The following is a 24,204-nucleotide window of genomic DNA, read 5'->3' as shown; positions in this document are numbered from 1 at the left end:
GTGTGGAAAACACTTCGTGTCAGGTAGACAGATTCTTTTTAACTTTGAAATAAAAGTGGTGATTATAATGAGCTGAAAATTTTTCATTTTGCATTTCACCTTTAATAGTTTTGTGATGCCGCCGAGTCACAATCCGGTGCATGATTGTCAGCTGGGTAATGTAAACAATGGCTGAAACTGCAAGAGCTTGTTGACCCAGATTTCATACAAGGCTTGTAAACATGCGTTCATTTGGTGAGGAAATTATAAACTCTGCTGTACCGTATGTACATAGACAGATAGATAAGAAATGTTTACTTTACATGACCCAATAGAAAAAATAGAGTTTCTGAACATACTGTACCGAGCTTAATTTCAAAAAGTGTGCCAGAACTGATTTAATGACTGTAGATCTACTGTAGGCCTACTGTTGTTGGTTAAAATAATTTTGCATGTATCTACAGCCACTGGATTTACTTTTGCTATGAGCCATGCCATGAGAAAACCAACAGTGCATTTGCGACCAGCATCTGCGCAGTCTGGGCAGGATCCGTGCTGTTCGCTGTCGAAGTCTATTGCGATATCGAGAAACTGTTAGCAAAAACAGCATGGATTTTGACCAGACTGCGTGAATGCGCAGGCTGTTCTTGATCAATGCTGGTCGCAAAGCCATCATGTTGGTTTTCTCATGGCATGGCTCATATGTTGGATATGAATATTACCAAGGCATTTCAACTGCAAAATTAATATGGCATGCTGTTCTTAAATTTGCATAATTTAATTTGCAGGAAGTGCAAGCCAGATTCCCGAGGACCCAGATTATGCACCATCACTGTACTTGGGTTATCCGACCCACAGATCTTCAACTCCAAATGTAAAACTGAACCGCTTTGTCAGGTCCAGAGCCAGGCGTCGCTGAAGTTGGACCGGGAGCAGAATGAAAACAATAGACAGAGAGCTGCATCAATCTTGATTGATTTGTTCCTTTTCCATGAACTGTACAAATGTAGATGCAGACACTGAATCTGACCTCACTCCACCTAGGGGATGTTTAGATCCAGGTAAATAAATGTATACAATGTTATGCAAACTCTTAAATAAATTCAAAGAATGGTACCCACCAATTAGCATACTGTCTGATTCAATGACAGTGATCGACACCTTAGCCTTATCGCGTTAAACACGACCGATTCTGCCTTTGTGATTAGTGTAGATCACGATCAGCCTGCACATCCATAGCGTCTGATCATGATCTGCAATGTACACTGTTCAGTCAGTATTTTTTGTATGCACTATTTAAACAGAGAACGGTACTGTCCAAATTAAAGGACAGACAAGTCCAATGTAGAAATTAAGCAGTGCAAGCTAGATTTTAGCATTGGCAGCCCTATAACAGTGTCGTAATGGTGCGAATAAAAGTTGATATATACATAAACTTTCTACCAGTTTGTTATTATTCGTATGAATTGTGAAGCCAAATCAAGAATGTCAGTATTGCTTAACATTATTTCAGATGACAGCAGATGCATGGAGGAGCTTGAGCAAATGAAATCAGAGAAAACAGTCATTGCTGCAGGAACTAGGTCGTTTTCAGGATGAGAAGCGACGCCTGGAGAAAAGGGTCAAAGATAAAACTTTTGGTGCTGAATTTCTAAGTCAAGGAAATAGTGACAAAAAGACAAGTTTCTTCACAGGAATCCCAAACTTCAAGACCTTCATGTGGTTGGTATCATTCCTTCAGAACAGTCTTCCAGCTTTCTCCTCAGTATGTAGCGAGGATGTTGTTCTTATTGTTCTTATGAAACGAAGACTTAATGTACAGAATTATGACATAGCCACCAGATTTGACATTTCACCTACTACTGTGTCAGAAATTTTGAACAGGTGTATTCCTATAATTGCAAAGCAGTTAAAATTTATGATTCACTGGCCTGAAAAGAAGACATTATTAGAACACTGCCCAAGGTATTTAAGCCAAAATGCAGAAATGCTAGAACCATCATTGACTGCACAGAAATTTTCATTGAAAGACCAGGAAATTATAACTGCGCGGGCATCCACTTGGTCCAACTACAAGCATCATAATACTTAAAATATCTTGTGGCAATTACTCCATTGGGTGCAATATCATTCATTTCGCGGGCATTCGGGGGAAGGACATCAGACAAAATTGTTACACAAAGGAGTGGGTTTCTGGATTTACTTGAGAATGGAGATCTCGTATTAGCTGATAGAGGATTTCTAATCAGTGAAGAAGTCACCTCGAGAAACTGTTTTTTTGCTATACCAGCATTTACTAAAGGACAGTCCCCAATTAACTCAACAACAGGTTGAAACTAGTAGGGCTATGTCACGTGTGCGTATTCATGTGGAAAGAGCAATAGTAGACTGAAGAATTTCAAAATCCTCAGCACACTTATGTCGATAAGCATGGTTCCCCATTGTGATAGTATTTTAACAATTTGTTCAGCCATTTGCAATCTCAACCAAAACTTGTAAAGTAAATGATTACGCCGAACTCATCATAGTATTTAAGGCTTGTGTTAATCAGATTCTTCACTGAAGAACTGGCTCAAACCTTTATATACAGTGCTTTAGGGGAAAGACCTCTAGTCATATGCCAAAAGTATCTCGTTCACATTTTAATAGTTAATCATTGTTTTTATTAAGAAACAGTATATGAGAAAACTATTAGTACTTTCTGATGTAAATATAGTAGATATTTATATTTTACACCACCTTCTTACAGTGTGCTTAACACAGTAAAGCAAAACAAGAATGAACATTGTTCAAAAATCTTTTATTTTATTTCATATTTCAAATGTTTATTTTTGTTTAACAGTTTGAATAACAAATTTAGATTTACCGGTAACATCGATTATTAACGCGTGCTTAACACAGTAACGCAGAAGAGTAAAAAATGTTCAAAATCAGATAGTACTTCTGGGGACAGACCTCTAGTCATATGTCAAAAGTATTTTTGTTTAACAGTTTGAATAACAAATTTAGAACCTGTACCAAAGACGATCCGCAAATATTGGCCACAACAATATAACTTGTCTTGAAAATATCACCTTTCTCTTCTTGTTTACCGACAAACAGTATAATTTTACCTGCATTAGATACCATCTTTTTACACAGACCACTTCTTTTGTTTCTAATGGGTTATATGGATACAAGAGGGCTGTGATGACCCAATACTGCTCACCTGAGTTATACAGCTTGCTTGAATACTTTTGGTAAAGGAAAATCTCTGTGAAATTATTTTGAAACTGAGCAAGTTTTTTCTGGCAAGAAGATTTTTTAAACTTTACAATATATATCGGTATGAGGTGGAAGGAAAGTGGCATTGGGTGGGTGGGGTTGGGTCTGTTAGCGAGGGGTGGGGGGACGGACCAGTTGTGCAGCAGTGGTGACAGGATACAAAGGCACAAAAAACTCAAGGTGGAGTTTTAATGTGGGAATGGGTTGGAGTATGTCATGTGGGTTATTACATTCTGCAAACATTATACATGTACTTTTATTCCAAGTCAATACCTGAAATAGTTTTTAAGTTATGCCCTGAAAATGAAATATGATAGACTAAGTAGACATTTGAGCTTGATTAATATTTGACCTACTGTCAGTACCTAGAATGATTATCAAGTCTTGACCTTCAAGCTTAATTTGTGATCTTTGACATCTGACCTAGTGACCCCGTTAATGAACACTGCACATTGTATCAACGCTACCTACCTATATGTCAAGTCTAAATTCAATATCTTTGAATACCGGTAGTTTTTTAAGGTATATGCGAACAAGAAATATGACAGATAGATTGACCTTTGAGCTCAGTCTGTGACCTTAACCCTTGACCAATGGACCCAGTTCATAAGCTCTACATATAGTCTCACCACGACATACTTTTATGCAAAGTTTGAAGACCAACCTTGAACATGTACAGATGCAATCAATCGGAGTCTGCTTTTATTTTGCTTTGTTGCATTCTTTGCTTGCAATTCTTATTGAATATACTGAATGGTAATTAATTCTTAACCTTTGACTTCAATCTGTAAACTTGACAGGTTCATGGGCTCGGCACTCCATCTCATTATCATCTACCTACATGCCAAGTTTAAAGTCAAAATCTTGACTATTATTTATGCTCTGGGTGCGAAATATGAAGGACAGGCAGATGAACAGACAGATGCACACATCATTGCGTAATACTTCTTCGTTTTCCCAAATTTGCATATAAAAAGTGATCATGCCCTCATGTGAACGTATTTTGACAAACCAGAATATTTTTCACAAACTGGGTATAGAAACATTGTTGTGAAATTATCTCAAAATTGGGCTAGCAGTTTCTGCACAGAAATTTTTTTACTACACAGATAAAGAAACAAGGCGATCGGTAACACCGACAGATGCTCCCCAAAATAACTGTAGCATAAGGGGCTTTTCAGTCATAGAAACATTGCTGTGAAATTATTTCAAAACTGGGCTAGCAGTTTCTGCACTGAAATTTTTTTAAGTTTCTACTATATACATATTTATAGAAACAAGGTGATCGGTAATGCTGATGGATGCTACCCAAAATTTCTGTAGCATAAGGGGCTTTTCAGTCATGGAGGTTGTGTTAAGGAGAAAATGTGGTCAACAAGAGTTGTGGTTCTTTAACACTGCACTCCCTCTCACTGATCTCTACGAATATGTAAAGCATCAAGTCAATAACTCTAGTTGGTCCAATTTTTGAATTATCTCCCTTTTTTGAAAACCTTGTCCAGGACATAACTCAAATACTATGCAAGGTATTGACTTGAGGCTTTGTTGAACATATCTAACAAACTATATATAGACTTTAAGCTAAAATTAAAACATGCTGTTTTCAAGCTTTACCTCACAGATTCTATTGTTTACCTGTGTAATTTATAGTGTGATATATCATCCGGCATCGGGTAGAATGTCAGCGACTGATTGAACTCTACATCTTCCTTCAGTTTGTCTATATCTGCATCATAATCAAAATCTTCTAACTGGTAGAACTTCAGGGTCTGGTCCTAGAATTACAACCATACGATCATAAATATAGGATCTGATTGCTTGTTTTGCTCAGTTTTAACGTTTAAAGTCATACTAATATAACTGTAAGTCTTCAGGCAACCAGTTCTAATGGCAGAGAAAGACCTAACAGTAATTAAGGCATTTAACCCTTACCAGGATAAATTTCTATAATAAACTTGTCCATCTTTTAATTTGGATAGTACCATTAGCTGTTAAAAGGGGTGCTTACCAAAAGATACTGACTAAATGGCAAACAGTGCAGATCATGATCAGACTGCACGGATGTGCAGGCTGATCATGATCCACACTGGTTGCAATGGCAGAGTCAATCATGCCCAGAATGATAAAGGTTAAAGGCATTAATAGAACCGGGGTAAAACCACCATTTTTCTGCTACATATCTAAATAATTATATTGTTAGAAACAGAACTGCCTATTCATAAGTTTAAATGTGAAAACCAGACACATCCTCAGCCAACAAACTGGTCACACAAGAAAAAATTCTTTATCCCAAATAGGAGAGAACCATCCACTGAATTGTGTGCCATTCAAAATGATATCTGAGTCAGCAAGATGGCAAGTTTGCTTATACGTACCCCACCGCGAGGTGTGCAGAATTTCTGCGAAGCGTGATGCACACATCTTCCAAATGTTATGCTGGGATTATCTGAATGTATGTTGCTGGTACACCAGTCCAACTTGGACAGTACTTGTGACATCACAGACTGAAAATAGAACAGTACAAAAATGAAATGTTCATCCTAATCAAAGATCAAAGAGCAACATTCTACATTTACAGGCCCAGAACTTTGGCGCATACAACATGCATTATTTCAATCTAAGTTGGTAGAAATATCAGACCTTCTAAAAGACATTTGCATGAATTCCTAAAAAAATTACGTATAACAGAAAGGCTCAAAAACAGTCGACATCGCACTTGTGACCACCTCTGTTAAGCGATTTTTGCATTAAACAACCGGTCAAAATCCCTCCCGAAAGTTTTCAGTACATAAATTCATTCCATTAAACGACCTTTTTAAAGGTAAAATATTGGACAGAAGTATCTATTAAGCGACCGGGTACCAAAATTCTACCGGGCATTTCTTCATCTGTGTAATTAGCGAGTACGTTTTGCATGTGACTGAATGCAATTAACCTTCGTATCAGTCAAACTGGAAAACAATCCAGCCATAATTTTCACGGTTTGTGGACTTGGAAAAGTGTTCACGATGGTTAAACAGATTTTTAAACCATACATGTATGTTCATAATAAATACAGTTACATTAACAGTTAAACGACTTTTCTTTTCATCTGACTGAAATTCACTAAGAGACCATTCCATTAAGAGACCACTTCTTAACAGTCCCTTGAGTGGTCTCTTAACCTTAAGCATGCTAGATAAATTGTCGTCTGCTGGAAATGTCGTCTGCTAAAATTGTAAAGTTCATTCAATTTGCTCCAAAATTGGAAGAAATATTGTCAGAGTAGCAAACAGCTTGGACCCTGATCAGATGCTGATTTTTTAATCGGCGTCTGATCTGGTTCCAAGCTGTTTGCAATGGCTGTTAAATTCGCCTGCAGCAGGCTAAGGGTTAATACAATGTCGACTGTAGTCATTCATGCACTACCTGAACTCAAAGTAAAACCGAAGTCAGTGACACCACACACTGAAAAACAACACAAACATTTATTAAAACCTAGGGCTACTTAGTGTAAATTCCCTAAGTTTGTCTGAACTTTCAACTTTGATGGAAATCGATGGAAATCGTGGCCTGACAAACTTAAAAACAAAAGATTAAATCATTCCTGGGTTTAGGCAGTACATGTTTTGCTGTTTGTTGACCTCAATGTGATGGAAGTCCTGGCAGACCTCTGTGACTGATATAGCTGGATTTATGTCATAATATTAATAGGTTATCTATACTACAGACTTACTGTAGTATATACCACACCAATTCACCTATGAAAGGAATGTCATAATAATATGAAAAAGTCATTCACTTTTCAAATGATATAATTCTGGCTGTGTATGTTTGTGTGTATTTGGCTTTATTATAGTGTCTTTTTCAACTATTTTTCAGTCATATAAATGATGGGGTCTATATATACTTATAGCAATCAGCACAACCATTTTGTTTCAGGTCCTACAATGCCCAACTTTATAGGGCTGCCTCACTAAAATATCACAATGTAGACACATTTGGTTATGATCATTTAGTAAATTAAGTTTAAAGATGGTATTATATATATGTTATACATGATTCTGGATTCATGGCATACACCCATAAACAATCTTATAATAACATATTTGAGCCGCACCATGAGAAAACCAACATAGTGCATTTACTATCCATGCTGTTCACTAACAGTTTCTCTAACTGCAATAGGCTTTGAATGCGAACAGCAGATGCGCAGGCTGGTCTGGATCCATGCTGGTCGCAACACACTATGTTGGTTTTCTCATGGCGCTGCTCATTTATTTATCAAAATGATTTCTATGGATGTTTCAAAAGAAAACAATAATGCAGGGTTTTCCCGGACGCAGGTTTTCTGCGTCCCTGACGCGCTTTGACTGCTTTGGACTCGCATTTTGTAGTGCCTCTGTGTCCACTGGACCCGCAAAATCGGTCACGAAACTCCTTTGCACTGAAGCTTCCTTTGCGCAGATACCCATGTAAAATGCGCAGTTTTTTACCACCGGGACCATCCCCGAATCGTGGGTGCTCATTATACACAGGTATAGACGATTTTCCAACTTCAAAACAAGTTTTGTTACCGATGTTCGCCATTTTGGTAAAGGGAAACTAATCTCCGCGCTAACTGAATTCCGGACCATTCACTCCCAAGTCTTTTCCTCCCCTGACTATTCACTCCCAACATGGGAGTGAATAGTCACCTTATGGGGTGACTATTCACTCTCATTTCATATTTTTCTATTATGATAATTCATTGTTTAATATTTAGGTTGGAACTGAATTCTAAATAGATATTCCAAGAATATTTGAATATTATTGCAAGTATGATATATAATATTGAAATTTCATATTTCTAGATATAACTGAAACTGGATAATTTGATTAAATGCTATACATTACAATGATTTACTCACTCTATGTCGTGAGTAAATCAATTATTCACTAATTTTATGTTCCTAACTACAAAAACAACAAACACAAATATAGGATACAGGTCTTAGTATTTGACAGCATTCCAATGTACAAAAAATACGAATATATTTGTCTTGCAAATGTCAGACGGTACGATGTTGTGCGATGTGTTGATGATCGACCAGTAGAAGTGGGGTAAATGTGGTTATCTTTATCTTTGTACACCACTCAGCCTGAAAACATACTATCAAAATTTAAGGCAAACATACAATCAGATGTACATGAAAATCTAAACTGTAAAAAGGTCCCGAATGAACCAAATGTAATAACTTGAACTCATCTTATCTAGAATAATTAAACAGCATATAAGATGGCAATTCTGGTCTCTCTCAGCTTCGTTGAATAACCACAAAATAAGAAAAATGTGCAGTGTGTAAAACATAACATTCTTTCAAGGTAAAATCAAAAATAAAATGAAAACTAGCTCAAAAGAGGATAACGGCAATTTCCATTTGACAAGAGATCACAGAGTGATCTTGGCGCCCACCAATGTGCCATTTTTGAGTGTTCCAAATTTCAAGACTTACTGACTAGCTCAAGGTCAAATTTCATTTCCGTACACAACGCTGTGCATGTGGTCCAAATTCGAAAGCTGTAGCTTGAGAAATGTGAAAGTAGGTCACTAGATCAATCTTAAGGTCAAAGTTTAATTCGGTACACAAAACTATGCAAGTGGTCCAAATTTGAAGGCTGTAGCTTGAGAAATGTGAAAGTAGGTCACTAAGTCAAAATCAAGGTCAAATTTCACTTCAGAAACAAATCTATGCATGCAGTCCAAAATTGAAGCCTGTACCTTCAAAAATGTGAAAGTAGGTCACTGGGTCAATGTCAAGGTCAAAATTTGTTTCAGTACACAATCCTATTCATGTGGTCTAAATTTGAAGCCTGTAGCTACAGAAATGTGAAAGTAGGTCACTACGTCAATCTTAAGGTCAAAGTTCATTTCGGTACACAAAATTACACAAGTGGTCCAAATTTGAAGGCTGTAGCTTGAGAAATGTGAAAGTAGGTCACTAGGTCAATGTAAAGGTCAAAGTTTGTTTCGGTACACAAAACCATGCATGTGGTCTAAATTTGAAGCCTGTAGCTACAGAAATGTGAAAGTAGGTCACTAGGTCAATCTTAAGGTCAAAGTTCATTTCGGTACACAAAACTATGCATGTGGTCCAAATTTGAAGGCTGTAGCTTGAGAAATGTGAAAGTAGGTCACTAGGTCAAAATCAAGGTCAAATTTTATTTTGGAATACAGAACTATGCATGTGGTCCAAATTTGAAGCCTGTACCTTCAAAAATGTGAAAGTAGGTCACTAGGTCAATGTAAAGGTTAAAGTTTGTTTCGGTACATAAAACCATGCATGTGGTCCAAATTTGAAGGCTGTAGCTTGAGAAATGTGAAAGTAGGTCACTGGGTCAAAATCAATGTCAAATTTCATTTCGGAACACGAAATTATGCATGTGGTCCAAATTTGAAGCCTGTACCTTCAAAAATGTGAAAGTAGGTCACTAGGTCAATGTCAAGGTCAAAGTTTATATCAGTGCACAAAACTATGCATGTGGTCCAAATTTGAAGGTTGTAGCTACAGAAATGTGAAAGTAGGTCACTAGGTCAAAATCAAGGTCAACTCATGTCAAGGTTCATCTTGCCACTCAAAACCATACATGTGGTCCAAATTTGAATGTTGTAGGTTATTGACAAGAAGTTTTTAAAAGCTTTTCCCTATATAAGTCTATATGAACCATGTGACCCCAGGACGGGGCCATATTTGACCCTAGGGGGATAATTTTAACAAACTTGGTAGAGAACCACCAGGCGATGCTACATTACAATATCAAAGCCCTAGGCTTTGTGGTTTGGACAAGAAGATTTTCAAAGTTTTTCCCTATATAAGTCTATGTAAACCATGTGACCCCCGGGGCGGGGCCATATTTGACCCTAGGGGGATAATTTGAACAATCTTAGTAGAAGACCACTAGATGATGTCACATACAAAATATCAAAGCCCTAGGCCCTGTGGTTTTGGACAAGAGGTTTTTCAAAGTTTTTCCCTATATAAGTCTATATAAACCATGTGACCCCTGGGCGGGGCCATATTAGACCCCAGGGAAATAATTTCAATCATCTTGGTAGAGGACCACTAGATGATGCTTCATACCAAATATCAAAGCCCTAGGCTCTGTGGTTTTGGCCAAGAAGATTTTCAAAGTTTTTCCCTATATAAATCTATGTAAATTATAGAAATAAACAAAGGGCCATAACTTACTAAAAATTTGTTGAACCAGTCTGATTTTCAGGGGGGACACAACTAGGGTACCAATACATCATTCTGACAAAGTTTGGTCAAAATCCCCCTGGTAGTTTCTGAGGAGATGCGATAACGAGAAATTGTTAACGGAAGGACGGACGGACGGACGGAAGGACGCCAGACCACGGACGCAGAGTGATTTGAATAGCCCACCATCTGATGATGGTGGGCTAATAACGAAAGAATAAGATTGCATGGGAAAAAACAGCATAAAATATATAGATATAGACTTAAATGCGTACTTGCGAATGTTACTTTTCTAAATGTAGATACCGAGTCTGGCATGAAGAATTCAAATGTTCTCATATAATGTTAAATGTATATCTGCCTTTAAAGTTCTAGTAATACATGAATACTCAACAGTAATAGTTATCAAGAAACTGTTCATGTCTAAAGACCCTTGAAATATAAGGTACGTAACTGTGAACCTTATTTTCTATCAGAACATAAAGGAGACGTAATGTCTGACCTGAGGAATCTCTCTAGAACTAAATGATTACTCTTGTTAAAATCACAGTCAAAAAGTCAAATCTGCCTTTGATATTCGAATACAGTTACAAGCCATCAGCAATAACTATTAAGAAACTTGAAATCGCTGTTAGGGTGGGTGGGAGGGAATAAACAAATAATCAAAATACTTGTTATGCTGTCAAATATTCAACCTCGAGTGAAGAATATCAATTAACAATCACTTATATAGTGCACTGAAAACATGAGAAATTCGTGAATTGCAAGCAGAAAACGCGGTAAAATAACTACCGGGAACTGGAGACAAAATAGTTAGCAGACGATGAAAAACGTGAATAATTTTATATATTCAATGACATTGTACATAATAACAATAATAATTATTATATAATTATTATAACAATATTAATAATGACAATAATAATAGAGCCCCGTCAAGCAAAAAGGGTCCTTATAGTATCTTTTTATTGCTTTTACTTTTTTTCCATTTTCTGAAAGAACGATTTATTTTGTATCGGAAACGAAGTTTCAGTTGCCTATCATTAGTAATTATTGAAATATGAATAAGATGTAATTTAATTAAGTTATGTATTGTTACTACAGCATCTTTGATGTCCTTTGATGATTTAATAAGAGAAGTGATATAAAAAAAATATGCATTGTTATATTAATTATCAATCCCTCATTGAAAAACTTGTTATAACCACCGTTATATTCCCTAGTATATAATCCAAGCATTTTAATTTATTTCATTCTTGAGTATTATTGTATAATTATGCTAAATTTTATTCTGGTGTCATAACTGTTTGAAAAGTGAATTATGAAATTGTTGGATTATGTATTGTAAATTAAATTTCATTAATTATGTCACAGTTAGATTTATGTATTGGCTGTAACAGGAAGGTTCGTCCGAGCAATCCCCCGACTATCTTACTTCAAAATTTAACCACAGCCAAATATCTGATTTGAACTTAGATCAAATCAAAACAATGAACTAAAGATACCAAAAGCAAGAATAGAATTTTTTCATAAATCTTTGAGCTACTCGGGACCCACAATCTGGAATAACATATATACCTAATCATATTATGCTCATCTAATAATCTTGCAAAATTCATTACGTTAAAGCGTGCAAATTCACGACATGCTATAAAACTTAAACTATAAGGCTTTAAAACTTAATTATTGGCAAACTATAGAATCTACTACAGAAACACATGAGAATTTGTTGTTTTTAATACTTTACCATTCCCGGCGCATTCATCTTTTTTTTCTTTCTTGATTTGGAATTTTAAAAATATTTTAGAAACAAAAACTCATATTCTTATGTTTATAATATGACCAAACTTCAATTTGCAAGAAAGATGTTTCAGCCAGATCTTTACATTACTCTTCTTTAAAACCTACTGTAATACTTAAAATCATTCTTGCTTTGGCTTAAAGATCTTTTTTTATCATGCCGGAAAATTTTTAAGTCTCATTTCCTCAAAAATTCCTTAATTTTGTTTTTATAAGATTGTTTTCTTTACACTCTATGTTTTGTATTATTTTTGTTGCACTAACAATGATACTTAAAAAAAAACAGTCTTGCGGGTAATTATTTATCTTATCTTACATATCTACATTAAAAAAATAAAAGAAGTGAATAAATTAATAAATTATTCAGTTTTGTTGTCTCTAAATATAATCCAGCTAATGAACATACAAGCAATAATTATTTAACCTAACCTAAATTATGTTATGTTGTGTTATCTTATGATGAATTTTAACTTTAAAGACATGGGAAGTATTGGTTAGGAATTTCTATATGATATTGATCTGAAAGGTGATGATTAGGGTAGCAACTTTCAGTCAAGGAGTGTTAAACAAACACAAGTGATAATTGATAACTTTGTTAATATACAACTAATCAAGGAGGTTACATCTCATGGTGATGAGATAATTGGTAGCTTTTAAGTACAGTAAAATTCCTACTTACGACCACGCCGAAATTACGACCGCACCGCTAATACGACCGATTTTGCAAAGAACGGAATATTTCTTTCTTAAAACCAATGGTCGTTTGTCCGAAAATGCGACCAGACCGCTAATCCACTATTGCGACCACCAGTTTCAGAACTGTTTGAATTTTTCACACTTAATTAATCACCGCAATTACGACCACTCAAATTTTTCTGTATGTTACCGCGAATCGCCGCGGGAATTAACACGTGCCACATCGTGTTAACACGTTCAGCGTGTATATTGTGTATCTATCCGTTAATTGCTAACAAGTCTTTTAAATGTTACCAAAACAACGTATCAAACTGTTTGATTGTCTGAAATTGTTATTTAAAGATGTTTTACATCGCTATTTTAACATAAGAAATTATTGAAATAATTAATTTGTTTGTAATTAGACGAATGCCCGCTGATCGAATTGACTGGATTAAAACGGATTTAATTAGATCTAAACAGTGTTTGTTTGTTATTACTAATGTAAATACGTTTGGGATTTCAGCGGAGAATGAAGTTTGAAAAGGTTTGATATTGTTGTAATTGTCTTTAATTGAACAAAATTCAAGTCATTATCAGTTAAGTGCGTCCTTAAATAATACACAGTTTGATCCGTAATTCTTTGATTAATTGTGATATTAAAAATCATGTCTTATTATTGGTTATAAAATAATAGTATATATAGAAATTAAAGAAAATAAAGCTATATATAAATTGAACACTGTGTTTGTCATTATTGCGTCTTGATTGTATTCCAGTGTGTTATTATCTGCCAGACCTTCCCTTGTCCACTAATCAGACCAGACCGCTAATAAGACCAGTTTTATAAAGAACCATGGGTGGTCTTAATAGCGGAATTCTACTGTATACGGAATATCAAAGATGTTTCACAAATTATTTCACAAGGTATAAGGTAATGTTATTACAATTTAAAAATTTATCAAACACAATGCTATAATGACTTATGAAAATTTTGACCAAAGGACTAAAAAAATACACACATAAAAATCAAAAGTTTTCTTTTTTTTCTTTTGATACAGTGAAGTATGAATTTTGTTAGAATGTTTTCCAGTTATATTTTTAGTCTATATTTATAGTTTCTATTAGTCCATTTCAATAAATGCAAACCCAAAAGTTCTCAGCAGTTTAAATTACATATTTAGGCCATCACAGTAAAGTTTTATTAAATAGGTATTTTCTTAATATACTCTCTCTTTTTCAATATCCTCTTTATACTGAAAATACTCAAAACAAACTAAACTTGCATTTTCAGAATATTAATAATTAAACTTGCATTTCAGAACTTATTAATAATAACACAGTCAATAATATATATATAAAAATAAAAACTTCAAAAGAACAATTTAATGCAGAAAAAAAGAAAGAATCCGTAGGCCTGTCACTATTCACTATCACTAGGTTTTCCCGTCAGATAGGCAGCGCCTAATTTCATATTATTTCCAAAGTATATTTTGGATTATCTTAACAGTACCCCTCTCAGAAAAAAATAATCCTACACATTTTCACAATACTCAGTATATATAATCTGCATTATAAAAAAATACATAAAACATTAAAATTTTCAAAATCATTAATTTTTATTGACCTCCCAATAATTAAAACATAATTTCTAGAGAACAAAATAAAAATGGGAGTGAAAAGTCACCTTTTTAAAGAAAATGGGAGTGAATAGTCAGGGGAGGAAAAGACTTGGGAGTGAAAAGACCTGGGAGTGAAAAGACTTGGGAGTGAAAGAGCTGAGTTTTTTACCACCGGGACCATCCCCGAATCGTGGGTGCTCATTATACACAGGTATAGACGATTTTCCAACTTCAAAACAAGTTTTGTTACCGATGTTCGCCATTTTGGTAAAGGGAAACTAATCTCCGCGCTAACTGACACCGCTAAAATCTAAGATTGCCGTTACGTTCCGTAAAAGATCGAATGGTTTATTTTTCTATTAAACAAAATTAATTTCATATAAATTTAAAGTATTTTGATGAAAAAATATTAATAAATCACAAAAATTATGATACTAATTAAGGATCGAGTATTATCTTTAACTAAGATCAAACTGTGAACAACATAATTGACACGAGTTGACACTTAATTGCCGGTAATTACTGGCTATTTGATCATAACAAAAAGACTGTCACACCTTTTGTTATCAGTCTGGATTGAGAAGCTCATGCCATTTTGAAAGATACCATTCCGAAATACTGAATCAGCTGCTATCTAAATTAAGAAGATACAAGTTCATTCGGTTTTAGGATAAATTTTTTTTAGTAATAATGTCCATCTTCAAGATCAATAATTTGTGGACCCCCAAAAATTATTAGGGACCCTTAAATTAGCAGCCATGGGAGTCCATGGACTCCCAAATAAAAAACCCGAGGGAAAACCCTGAATAATGTACACTGAGTATTAAGTGTAGCCTTTTAAAGTACATTCAGAAACTATTTACCACACTACTTTTTCACTCCAGATGCTAATTTTGAAATAATTTAACTTGTAATAAGATTCAATTTACTGTGTTTAATTTCATGTAGATCTATTTGATTCTTCCCACCTTAACAGTCAACTTAAGTAGTTGATTTTCTTACATTAGGGGAGCTTGTCATTGAAAATAACTTTGCAAGTACACAAAATGTGTAGAATACATTTCTAAAGTCACTTTAGAGTGTTCGTTTATATTAATTTATTTTAGGTCGATTGTGAAGCAAGTTCTACAACTTATATTAATCACTCTCGACACCTCATTCCTGATGTAATCCATGAGAAAAGAGAGGCCAGTTTTCCTTTTAATGCTGAGCGCCAAGCAAGGGAACTACTGATACCAATTTTCACGTCTTTGGTATGACGCGTCCGGGGATCGAACCCACGACCTCCCGCACTCAAAGCGGACATTCTACCACTAGGCACACTGTAAAAATATTATGCAGCAATGCTGGTACCAATCACCTTATAAACCTGACATAGATTTACTTGCTGATTTGTGAGTTTTGATATTTTATGGACATTTGTCATCTGTTTTCAAACTTCGAATCTGTTTAGTACATCTGGTGACAAAATTTATACATAACTTATTATAATTTATATAATTTAATATATCAGCTTTTTCAAGCTAACTAGGAAATATTTTCATTGAAAACTTTAACATCAATTTGCTCTATATAAATTTCATTAGCTCTGTACTGACTGAAAAAAAAGTCAGCCATCAATTTACTCACATTACACAAAATATTCTAGGTCAGTACACAGCAAACAAACAGCTTTTTAAAGCTGTCCTAAACATAATCATATATGAAAAGGTCATTGGGGTTAATGTCTGGGTCGAATTTTACTTAATCACTTGACCATTATATTCAACATTATAAGCATATTTCTGTCTGTACATACTACTTTATTATTAAGTTCATGTAGGGGCATTGTGGAAAAAGGACAAAGTTGTAAAGAAAAAAAAACAAAAAACATTTCCTTATTAAATAGGATGAAAGCAACAAGATTCTTAAATGTTATTTTAAATAAATCAACTTGTTCTTAAATCTATCTAGACCAGATAGTTTAACCTTCACCCTGCCAAAGTTCTAAAATGGACCTGTACATTTAATTTGGCCAGTACCACTTATTATTCAAACCAATGTTCACTAAAAATTTACTGACTGAATAGCAAATAGTACAGACTATAATCAGATTGCATGTATGTGCAGCCTGATCTTGGTTTGCACTTGTCGCAAAGGCAGAATCACAGGCTAAAGGTTAACTTGCCACCAGTAGGCTAAAGGTTAACTTGCTGCCACAGGCTGAAGGGTAACTTACTGCCAGCAGCCTAAAGGTCAACTTGCCACCAGCAGTCTAAAGGTTAGCTTGCTACCAGCAGGCTAAAGGATAACAAACCTTGGTAGGACTCATTCTTCATGTGCATCAACATGGAATGGGACTCATTTCTTAAGATTCAGGTCATATTTAAGATTGTACCAGCCTGTGATATAATGTTTAGATTATAGCATGCGATATTATGTGTCTATAACTTGTCTGTTTCAGAAATTTACAGTACAGCCTGTGATATATATCTACATCTGAAATTTACAGCACAGCCTGTGATATCAGAAATTTTCAGCACAGTCTGTGATTATGTCTATATCTGAAATTTACAGCACAGCCTGTGTTATTTGTCTACATCTGAAATTTACAGCACAGCCTGTGATATCAGAAATTTTCAGCACAGTCTGTGATTATGTCTATATCTGAAATTTACAGCACAGCCTATGATATATGTCTCCATCTGAAATTTACAGCACAGCCTATGATATAATGGCTGTATCTGAAATTCATTTTTTGTTTATTTTGTTGAATTTAATGTCACATGTGATTTTCCATCTTTTGATGGTGGAGAAGACTCTAGGTGCCCCTTGTGCATTATTTCATCATGGGCGGGCATTTGGGTAAAACCACAGAACTTCTGTAAGTAAGCCAGATGGATGGCTTCCTCACATCAAGAATTCAACACCTAAGCAAGGCTTGAACCCACATGAGTGAAGGGCAAGTAATTTGAAGTTAAAGACCACTTGCCCACAGAGGCCCCTTCTGAAAACTTAAACCAGATATTATTAAATCAGAGGAGGGTCATGATATGATTTAAGTTCAACCTAGGGCTACCTAACTTAATTGGTCATTTCAGTACGCCTGATAGCTGGGAAGTACAGTGTAAAATTTCAATTCAATATATTTGGTCATTACTGAGAAAAAGCTTGATACTTAGTTGCAAGCAAAACTTTAACCAAATTTTCTAGACTGAGAAAGGGCCGTAATTGAATTAAATTCAACCAAAAGTAATCTAACTTGGTTATATTTTAGGTTTGATGAAGCCTTGTGTAAAATTTCAATCCAATATATTTGTATGTAGATATTAAAAGATAGGAACTTGCGCTCAAAACTTTAAGGTGTGACAGTGAGGCTGACAATGCCATTGACACCCAGATGAGCAGAACAGCTCTCACTGTTCTTCAAATAGTCAAGCTAAAAGCAAGTTTCTTATACCACGTTAAGTATGCAGTTCTTTTTTCGGCGACGCCGTCTAAATTCGTTTTCGTTACTTATGCCATGTGACTTCAGATTGCAAATCAAACTACTTGATAACGCATTATAGATAATTTATCAAAATGGAAGATTTATGCAACACTCTGTCTGATTGGACGAGAGTGTCAATTTCTTTCACTGTGTTGACTGTGCTACGCTGAGTGAAATGTAGACAAAGCGTTTATCCTAAACGACGCTGTTCACAGTTTTAAAGCTAACTTTGGCTCAGTATATTTAGCAAGAATATTGATATATCTCAAAATGATAAGTAAGTTTAATAAATAAGATAAGATAAAAACCTGTTCAAATACCAACATATATCAAATTAAAGAAAGAGCTGAATACGGTCTGCGTATCACATGAATAAGGTTGTGATAAGAATCTTTTATGTAGAGAAGTGCTTTTTAAAAGATTTTCCTTGTTACAATTGTCGTCTGTATATGAAAAGGTTTCTTGCTTTTGTGACTTATTCAGATTGCATATTAAAATGAGTACTTGTTTGCTTTGATATATTTGTTATAAATTATTTAACTGATATATTATATATGAATATTTTTCTTTAGTATGGTATGCAAATATTGAACTCAGTTGAAATGTGTTTCATTAAATATATGTTATATAATGACTGAATCTCATTACACTGAAATGAAGGTACGCTGCATATAGTTTATCTATGTGATATGACTACGGTCAAACTTTGCTTATGAAACAGAAATATTGAAATAATTACAAATGTATGTTTTGCTTGACCTTTACTTTTTTATAGGTGTGACATCATTGTCCAAAGATTCATGAATAGCGAATATGTATTTGTTAAAGCGGGATCAGTTGGCCTATTTTAGAAATAAATAAAAATAATAAATAAAAAAATCCTTTAATTGATTTTTTCTCATGTATTCTAATCAAACTTGATTTGTAGCATCTTTATTAGGCAGGCAGCCAACTTTGTTCAGCTGTGACATTTGACCCCATTTAGGGGCTGCTAGAGCTAAAACTAGAAATGCCTTTATACAGCGTCTCATGAACAGCTTGGTGGATCTTTGTCATACTTGGTCTGGAGCATCATTATAAGGTCCTCTTCCAAATTTATTTATACAGGAACTTGGGCCCTATTAGGGACCACTATAGCTAAAAGTAGATATGCCTTTCTTCGCATTAACCACTAAAATGTAATGGATTTTTATCAAACTCGATGTGTAACAATATCGTAAGGTCTCCTGCTATTTTGTTACAAATGGGGATAGGGACCAATTTAGCTAAAAATATAAACACGTTTAATGACCTCTTCTCATGAACCGCTTCATGAATCTTCATCAAACTACTGCTGTAATTATTCGTCTAAGGATAAACGAAACAAAATTGCAACCTTAGAAACCTTTGCGAAAAATTAAAAGAGAACCATTTAAATTGTTAAAGTGCGGTGTTTAGTTTTGCAATTTGAAAAATGTTAGATGAAAGATGAATGTTAGATGAAAAATTCATAAACTTCTTTCCTTATTACAATTCGCCGACCATCATTTTTAAAGATATTTCTTGTTTCAGATTAGTTTATAAAACAAATATCTTACTGCATAAGTATAAACACATAAATTTCTAAAGGCACTTTAAAGGGTCTTTCTATATCTTTTCTGACGAATGACTGAATAGTATTTAAATACTTTTTTTTTACTTCTTTCTTACAACTACTAACAGAAAGAAGGCACTTTCTACATTCAAAAAATTGAAATATAAATCTCATCTGGAGGCATGCTCTTTAAAGTATGAAAGAACACTTTATTAAACATGCCTTTAATAAAAGAAAACTTGAACATGCCTACAAAGTTATCAATTTATTACATGGGAAGTGTGTTTATGTGTTAGTGAAGAGAAAATAATAAAGTTGGTACATGCAAAGCAATGAAATACACAAAATTGCTTTTTCATCTCCGCAGGGTGTCGTTAAATACACACAAACCTAAGTCAATATAGCCACTGTTCTCTATGATAAACAGATGTAGAATTTACATGAAAGGCTAACTTGCAAAACAGTATACAAAAGCTGTATGAGAACATAGTTTTAAACTGTTTAACAATTAAGCTATTTAACATGGAAATTAGCTTTTTTGCAGTCACAGGTCTAGTACATACATATTATTATTGTAATTTAAGTTTTAAATGATGCTCAAAATTAGTTTAATATTAGAAACTTGTTTATTGTGGCAATTTAAACTAAAGTTTTTAAACACTTCTTCTGAAAACAAAATTGAAATTTATGCTGCATAAAACCTTATGAGTTGTCTTCTTTAAAATTTTACTGATTTAAACATCAAACCGACACAACTATTTGTTATATGGGAACTTCCAAGCTTTTGATGATGGTGTCTCTCCAGGTGTTGATTCAGGCACAAGTGTGTACTGGGTAGAACAATCAACCTTCCATTATAAGCCTTATGAACTGAACTATCAGGTGTGTACCTAGGTATACAGCATAGTCCTGCCTTGGACATTTGTTAAGATTGGTTATATACACTTCTTTTCTATACAAAAGAAAACTGTAACTGGGCAGGTGATAGGAATAGCACCCAAAGTTCATGTCACATACTGGGACTACATACAACTGTTACAACACATATATTTAAACATATCTTTATAAGTTAATTTATACATTTTTGTAGAGACCAATGTTTAACAATTGTAACCATGATATGGTCAATTCCTCCAGTAGGGAGTAAGTCATTTCAGATTTTGTAAGGTTGTGCATTATGATCAGATGATAAATGAGACACTTTAATTCCAGTGACTTTCACGGTTTCTTTTATTAGCTTCTTATAATTTAAAAGCACACATGTGACATACCTTGGGCCTAAGCTTAATGAATGTAGGTCACACACTCAGGTTTTAAAGGGTATGGTTAACATTGTGTATTACAGACATGTACCAGGAGTTTTGGTTGAAATACATACTTCTTTTTATAGAAAGATTGACGAATGGCCCTAAAAAACACTGACAGATTACAAAATCCAGGGCCTCCTCTGCCATTCACCAAATGTAGCCAAATGCTACAAATTCAAAGAACTGGCTACAGATTTTTTGAAAGTGGCTACAAGAATTTTATTAAAATGTGCCCAAATTTCAGCAATTCAGCTTCTATTTGGCTTTCCTCTCAAAAAGTGGCTTCAACTTTCTGAGGCCCAGAAAACCTATTTTATATGTAGGACACAGGACCTTATGAACATTAGACTTTGAAAAACAGTAGTTAAAGCAAGCATGCATATAGCAGAAGTATAAACCAGGGAAAAATGGAATACAGAAGTTTATATTATTTGCAAATTCTTTTGATTTCAGCTCATTTTCTCTGCAATTTTCTTTTCTCATTTTCTTGATATATTGACATTCTACACTGGTATATCAATGACTTGTTCACATAGAAAATTAAGATATATATCAATTTCGCACTACATCAGGCAATATACGCATTACTTAACTTACATATGACAGCAAAGCACCTCCTTCAAGGGCACAGAAGTTTCTATCAAGTCCTGGTACTCCCATGTACACATCATCCTTGACACTTATGTGTTCCACTAAACTGTAGTACTTCTCTGTGCGTAGATAGGTCCTGTCAGATATAAAGAGATAGAAGTCATATGTTTCTGCATAATGTTCTTTTATGTATCTGAGAATATGCACAGGTAGCATTTCTGAATGTCTATCTCCAAAGGCAACCAGTGGGAGACCATTTGGAACTACAGTTGGCTTTTCACTGCTGAAAAATATCACTTTTGTAACATACTTAGACAAAGTTTTATCCATTGCCACTCCCAGTTTGTCTACTGTGTTTGCGCTTGTCAAAACGGAGACAAATAATTTTTCTTTCATCCCCAGTTCTGTTGAAATATATCTTGGTCTTGTCACTTTTGGTCTTGCAGCATTCTTGTCAACTGTAACATTGTTTGGAATTTGTTTAATGATTCGAGCTTCAAAATCATCATTGTCTTGACTAGGCTTTACTTTCGTCTTTGGTGACTGGGTGTTTCCTAATTGTGACCTCTTTACTGCTGCCCTTTGTAAGGCTTCTATATCACATCCTTCTTCAAGAAAGGGAGCGAACATCATATGAATGGTAATTCCTAGACATAACCCTACTATAACTGGCATCACATACGGACGGAAACAAATATAACGCTGCGCTGGAAATCCTAATAGTCCGAGGAAAAATCCCCAAATTTGATAGAGATATTTTAACATATTTGCAAAATATTTAAAACTCAAGGTTCAAATCAGATACATAACTTCACTATTTCATAATGTCATTTACACAACAAAATGAGACTATCATCAAACAATTTTCTAAATTACTTGTTTGAGTGGTCTGCTCTAAAAAAGTAAAAAATCTCTGTCAAAATTCAACTGTCTAAAGTAGCTTTCCAGTTTCAACAATTTGACATTATTTCTTAAAAGACATTAATTTAAGCCTAGCGAAAGTCAAGTAGCACACATGTTCTCAATCATATGCTAGCAATTCAAGTTTTCCACGATAAAATAATAAATGTTATCAAGTTTATTTTGTGGTTTAAAAACGCTTTATTTCCCCAAGCGCAACGTAATCCAGATCAGGCTATCTATACGTCCGATTTATGTAATTAAAATGCAGCCGTGTCCGTCTGCACAGCGTACGTAGAAATAGCTAAAGTCTTAGTCAGAGAGCGCTTATTAAAATTGCGTTTGAAAAAACCCTGTCAGCGGAGCGATTGGTGCGGCATGAAGGCTGATCACTACCAAATAGAATGTAAGCCTACGCAGGTCTAGTCACAAGTAGTCCAATATAAATAGTACTGATCTTTTTTCCTTTCCTAGTGCATTTTCTCGGCAGCAACGTGCTTACTTTTACCCTACCGCGTTTCAGTATGTATCACTTTACATTCTATTGAAATCGACATGTTCCTATCGCATGCTAGGTAAAAATGGCGGCGTAAAGAATTTAATGACCAGTAAAGAGAAATTGAAAGAAGCGAAAAGTAGTAAATTCAGCGGGTTGTATTTAACGAACTGTAGTTTTCTTATATAAAAGTTAACACCCCCTTTTCTTCTTGTTTTTCTAAAGTAGCGATCTAGTTCTTTATGGGAATATAAGTCTCTGAAAATCTGATATGCTAGAAAATGTCGAAAAACCGTTATGATGTGAGTAGATTTTATATGAAATAAAGAACAGCTGGATTTAGTGGTGTTCAGCCTATAAGGGGCAATACATGGTATTTTCTGAAACTCCTCGAAAATGATTGGAAATGCAATTAATCTATTTTTTATGATGTAAAACGGTAACAAATGACTGAAAACTGTTAAATTTCTTGTGTTTTTGGAATTTAGATCGAATTTTCGACCAGGTGGTTCTATTTTGGTTCGTTTTAGAACCTAGTAAATGTCTTTTCTCGCATTTTTGCTCTTCAATTGTCTGTATATTATTGAAATAAGCATGCTTCTGAATGAAAATGACAAACATCGTAATGATTAAATGAATCTTAAAATGAAAACTCCACGAATAAGGTAAAAAATTGAATTATTGCTTGCACAGGGCTAAATTGCGGGTAATTTTGAGGATGGGGGTGGCCTGTAATGAATTGTCATTTCTCTAGATTTTCTCAATATTTTGCACCAAAACTAAGCAGAATCATTGTAAAACAGGTGTACTTTGAGAATGAATGCAAATTCATGGAAAGACTAAATAAAATTTTTCTCTTATAGGCTGATCACTACCAAATAGAATGTAAGCCTACGCAGGTCTAGTCACAAGTAGTCCAATATAAATAGTACTGACTTTTTTTCCTTTCCTAGTGCATTTTCTCGGCAGCAACGTGCTTACTTTTACCCTACCGCGTTTCAGTATGTATCACTTTACATTCTATTGAAATCGACATGTTCCTATCGCATGCTAGGTAAAAATGGCGGCGTAAGAATTTAATGACCAGTAAAGAGAAATTGAAAGAAGCGAAAAGTAGTAAATTCAGCGGGTTGTATTTAACGAACTGTAGTTTTCTTATATAAAAGTTAACACCCCCTTTTCTTCTTGTTTTTCTAAAGTAGCGATCTAGTTCTTTATGGGAATATAAGTCTCTGAAAATCTGATATGCTAGAAAATGTCGAAAAACCGTTATGATGTGAGTAGATTTTATATGAAATAAAGAACAGCTGG

General features: G+C 34.6%; 2 protein-coding genes across 2 annotated transcripts in view; one reads left to right on the top strand and one right to left on the bottom strand.

Annotated features, from left to right (window-relative positions):
* LOC123532991 (chondroitin sulfate glucuronyltransferase-like) overlaps positions 1 to 22,594 on the bottom strand; it is a 36,035-nt gene extending 13,441 nt beyond the window's left edge. The window contains exons 1-3 of the mRNA XM_045314634.2: positions 21,504 to 22,594; positions 5,619 to 5,747; positions 4,879 to 5,018 (exon numbers count right to left, since the gene is read on the bottom strand). Coding sequence (XP_045170569.2) covers positions 4,879 to 5,018; positions 5,619 to 5,747; positions 21,504 to 22,262 — 1,028 coding nt within the window. The 5' untranslated portion in view covers positions 22,263 to 22,594. The remainder of the gene's footprint in view (positions 1 to 4,878; positions 5,019 to 5,618; positions 5,748 to 21,503) is intronic.
* Positions 22,595 to 22,755: 161 nt separating this feature from the next.
* The window catches only part of LOC123532992 (26S proteasome regulatory subunit 8), a 31,938-nt gene continuing 30,489 nt past the window's right edge, over positions 22,756 to 24,204 (top strand). The window contains exon 1 of the mRNA XM_045314635.2: positions 22,756 to 22,780. Within this exon, the coding sequence (XP_045170570.1) occupies positions 22,776 to 22,780 (5 nt within the window). The 5' untranslated portion in view covers positions 22,756 to 22,775. The remainder of the gene's footprint in view (positions 22,781 to 24,204) is intronic.

The sequence above is a fragment of the Mercenaria mercenaria genome, chromosome 11, assembly GCF_021730395.1.
Source record: "Mercenaria mercenaria strain notata chromosome 11, MADL_Memer_1, whole genome shotgun sequence".
Classification (NCBI taxonomy): Eukaryota; Metazoa; Mollusca; class Bivalvia; order Venerida; family Veneridae; genus Mercenaria; species Mercenaria mercenaria.
This window is presented reverse-complemented; position numbering and strand designations above follow the sequence as displayed.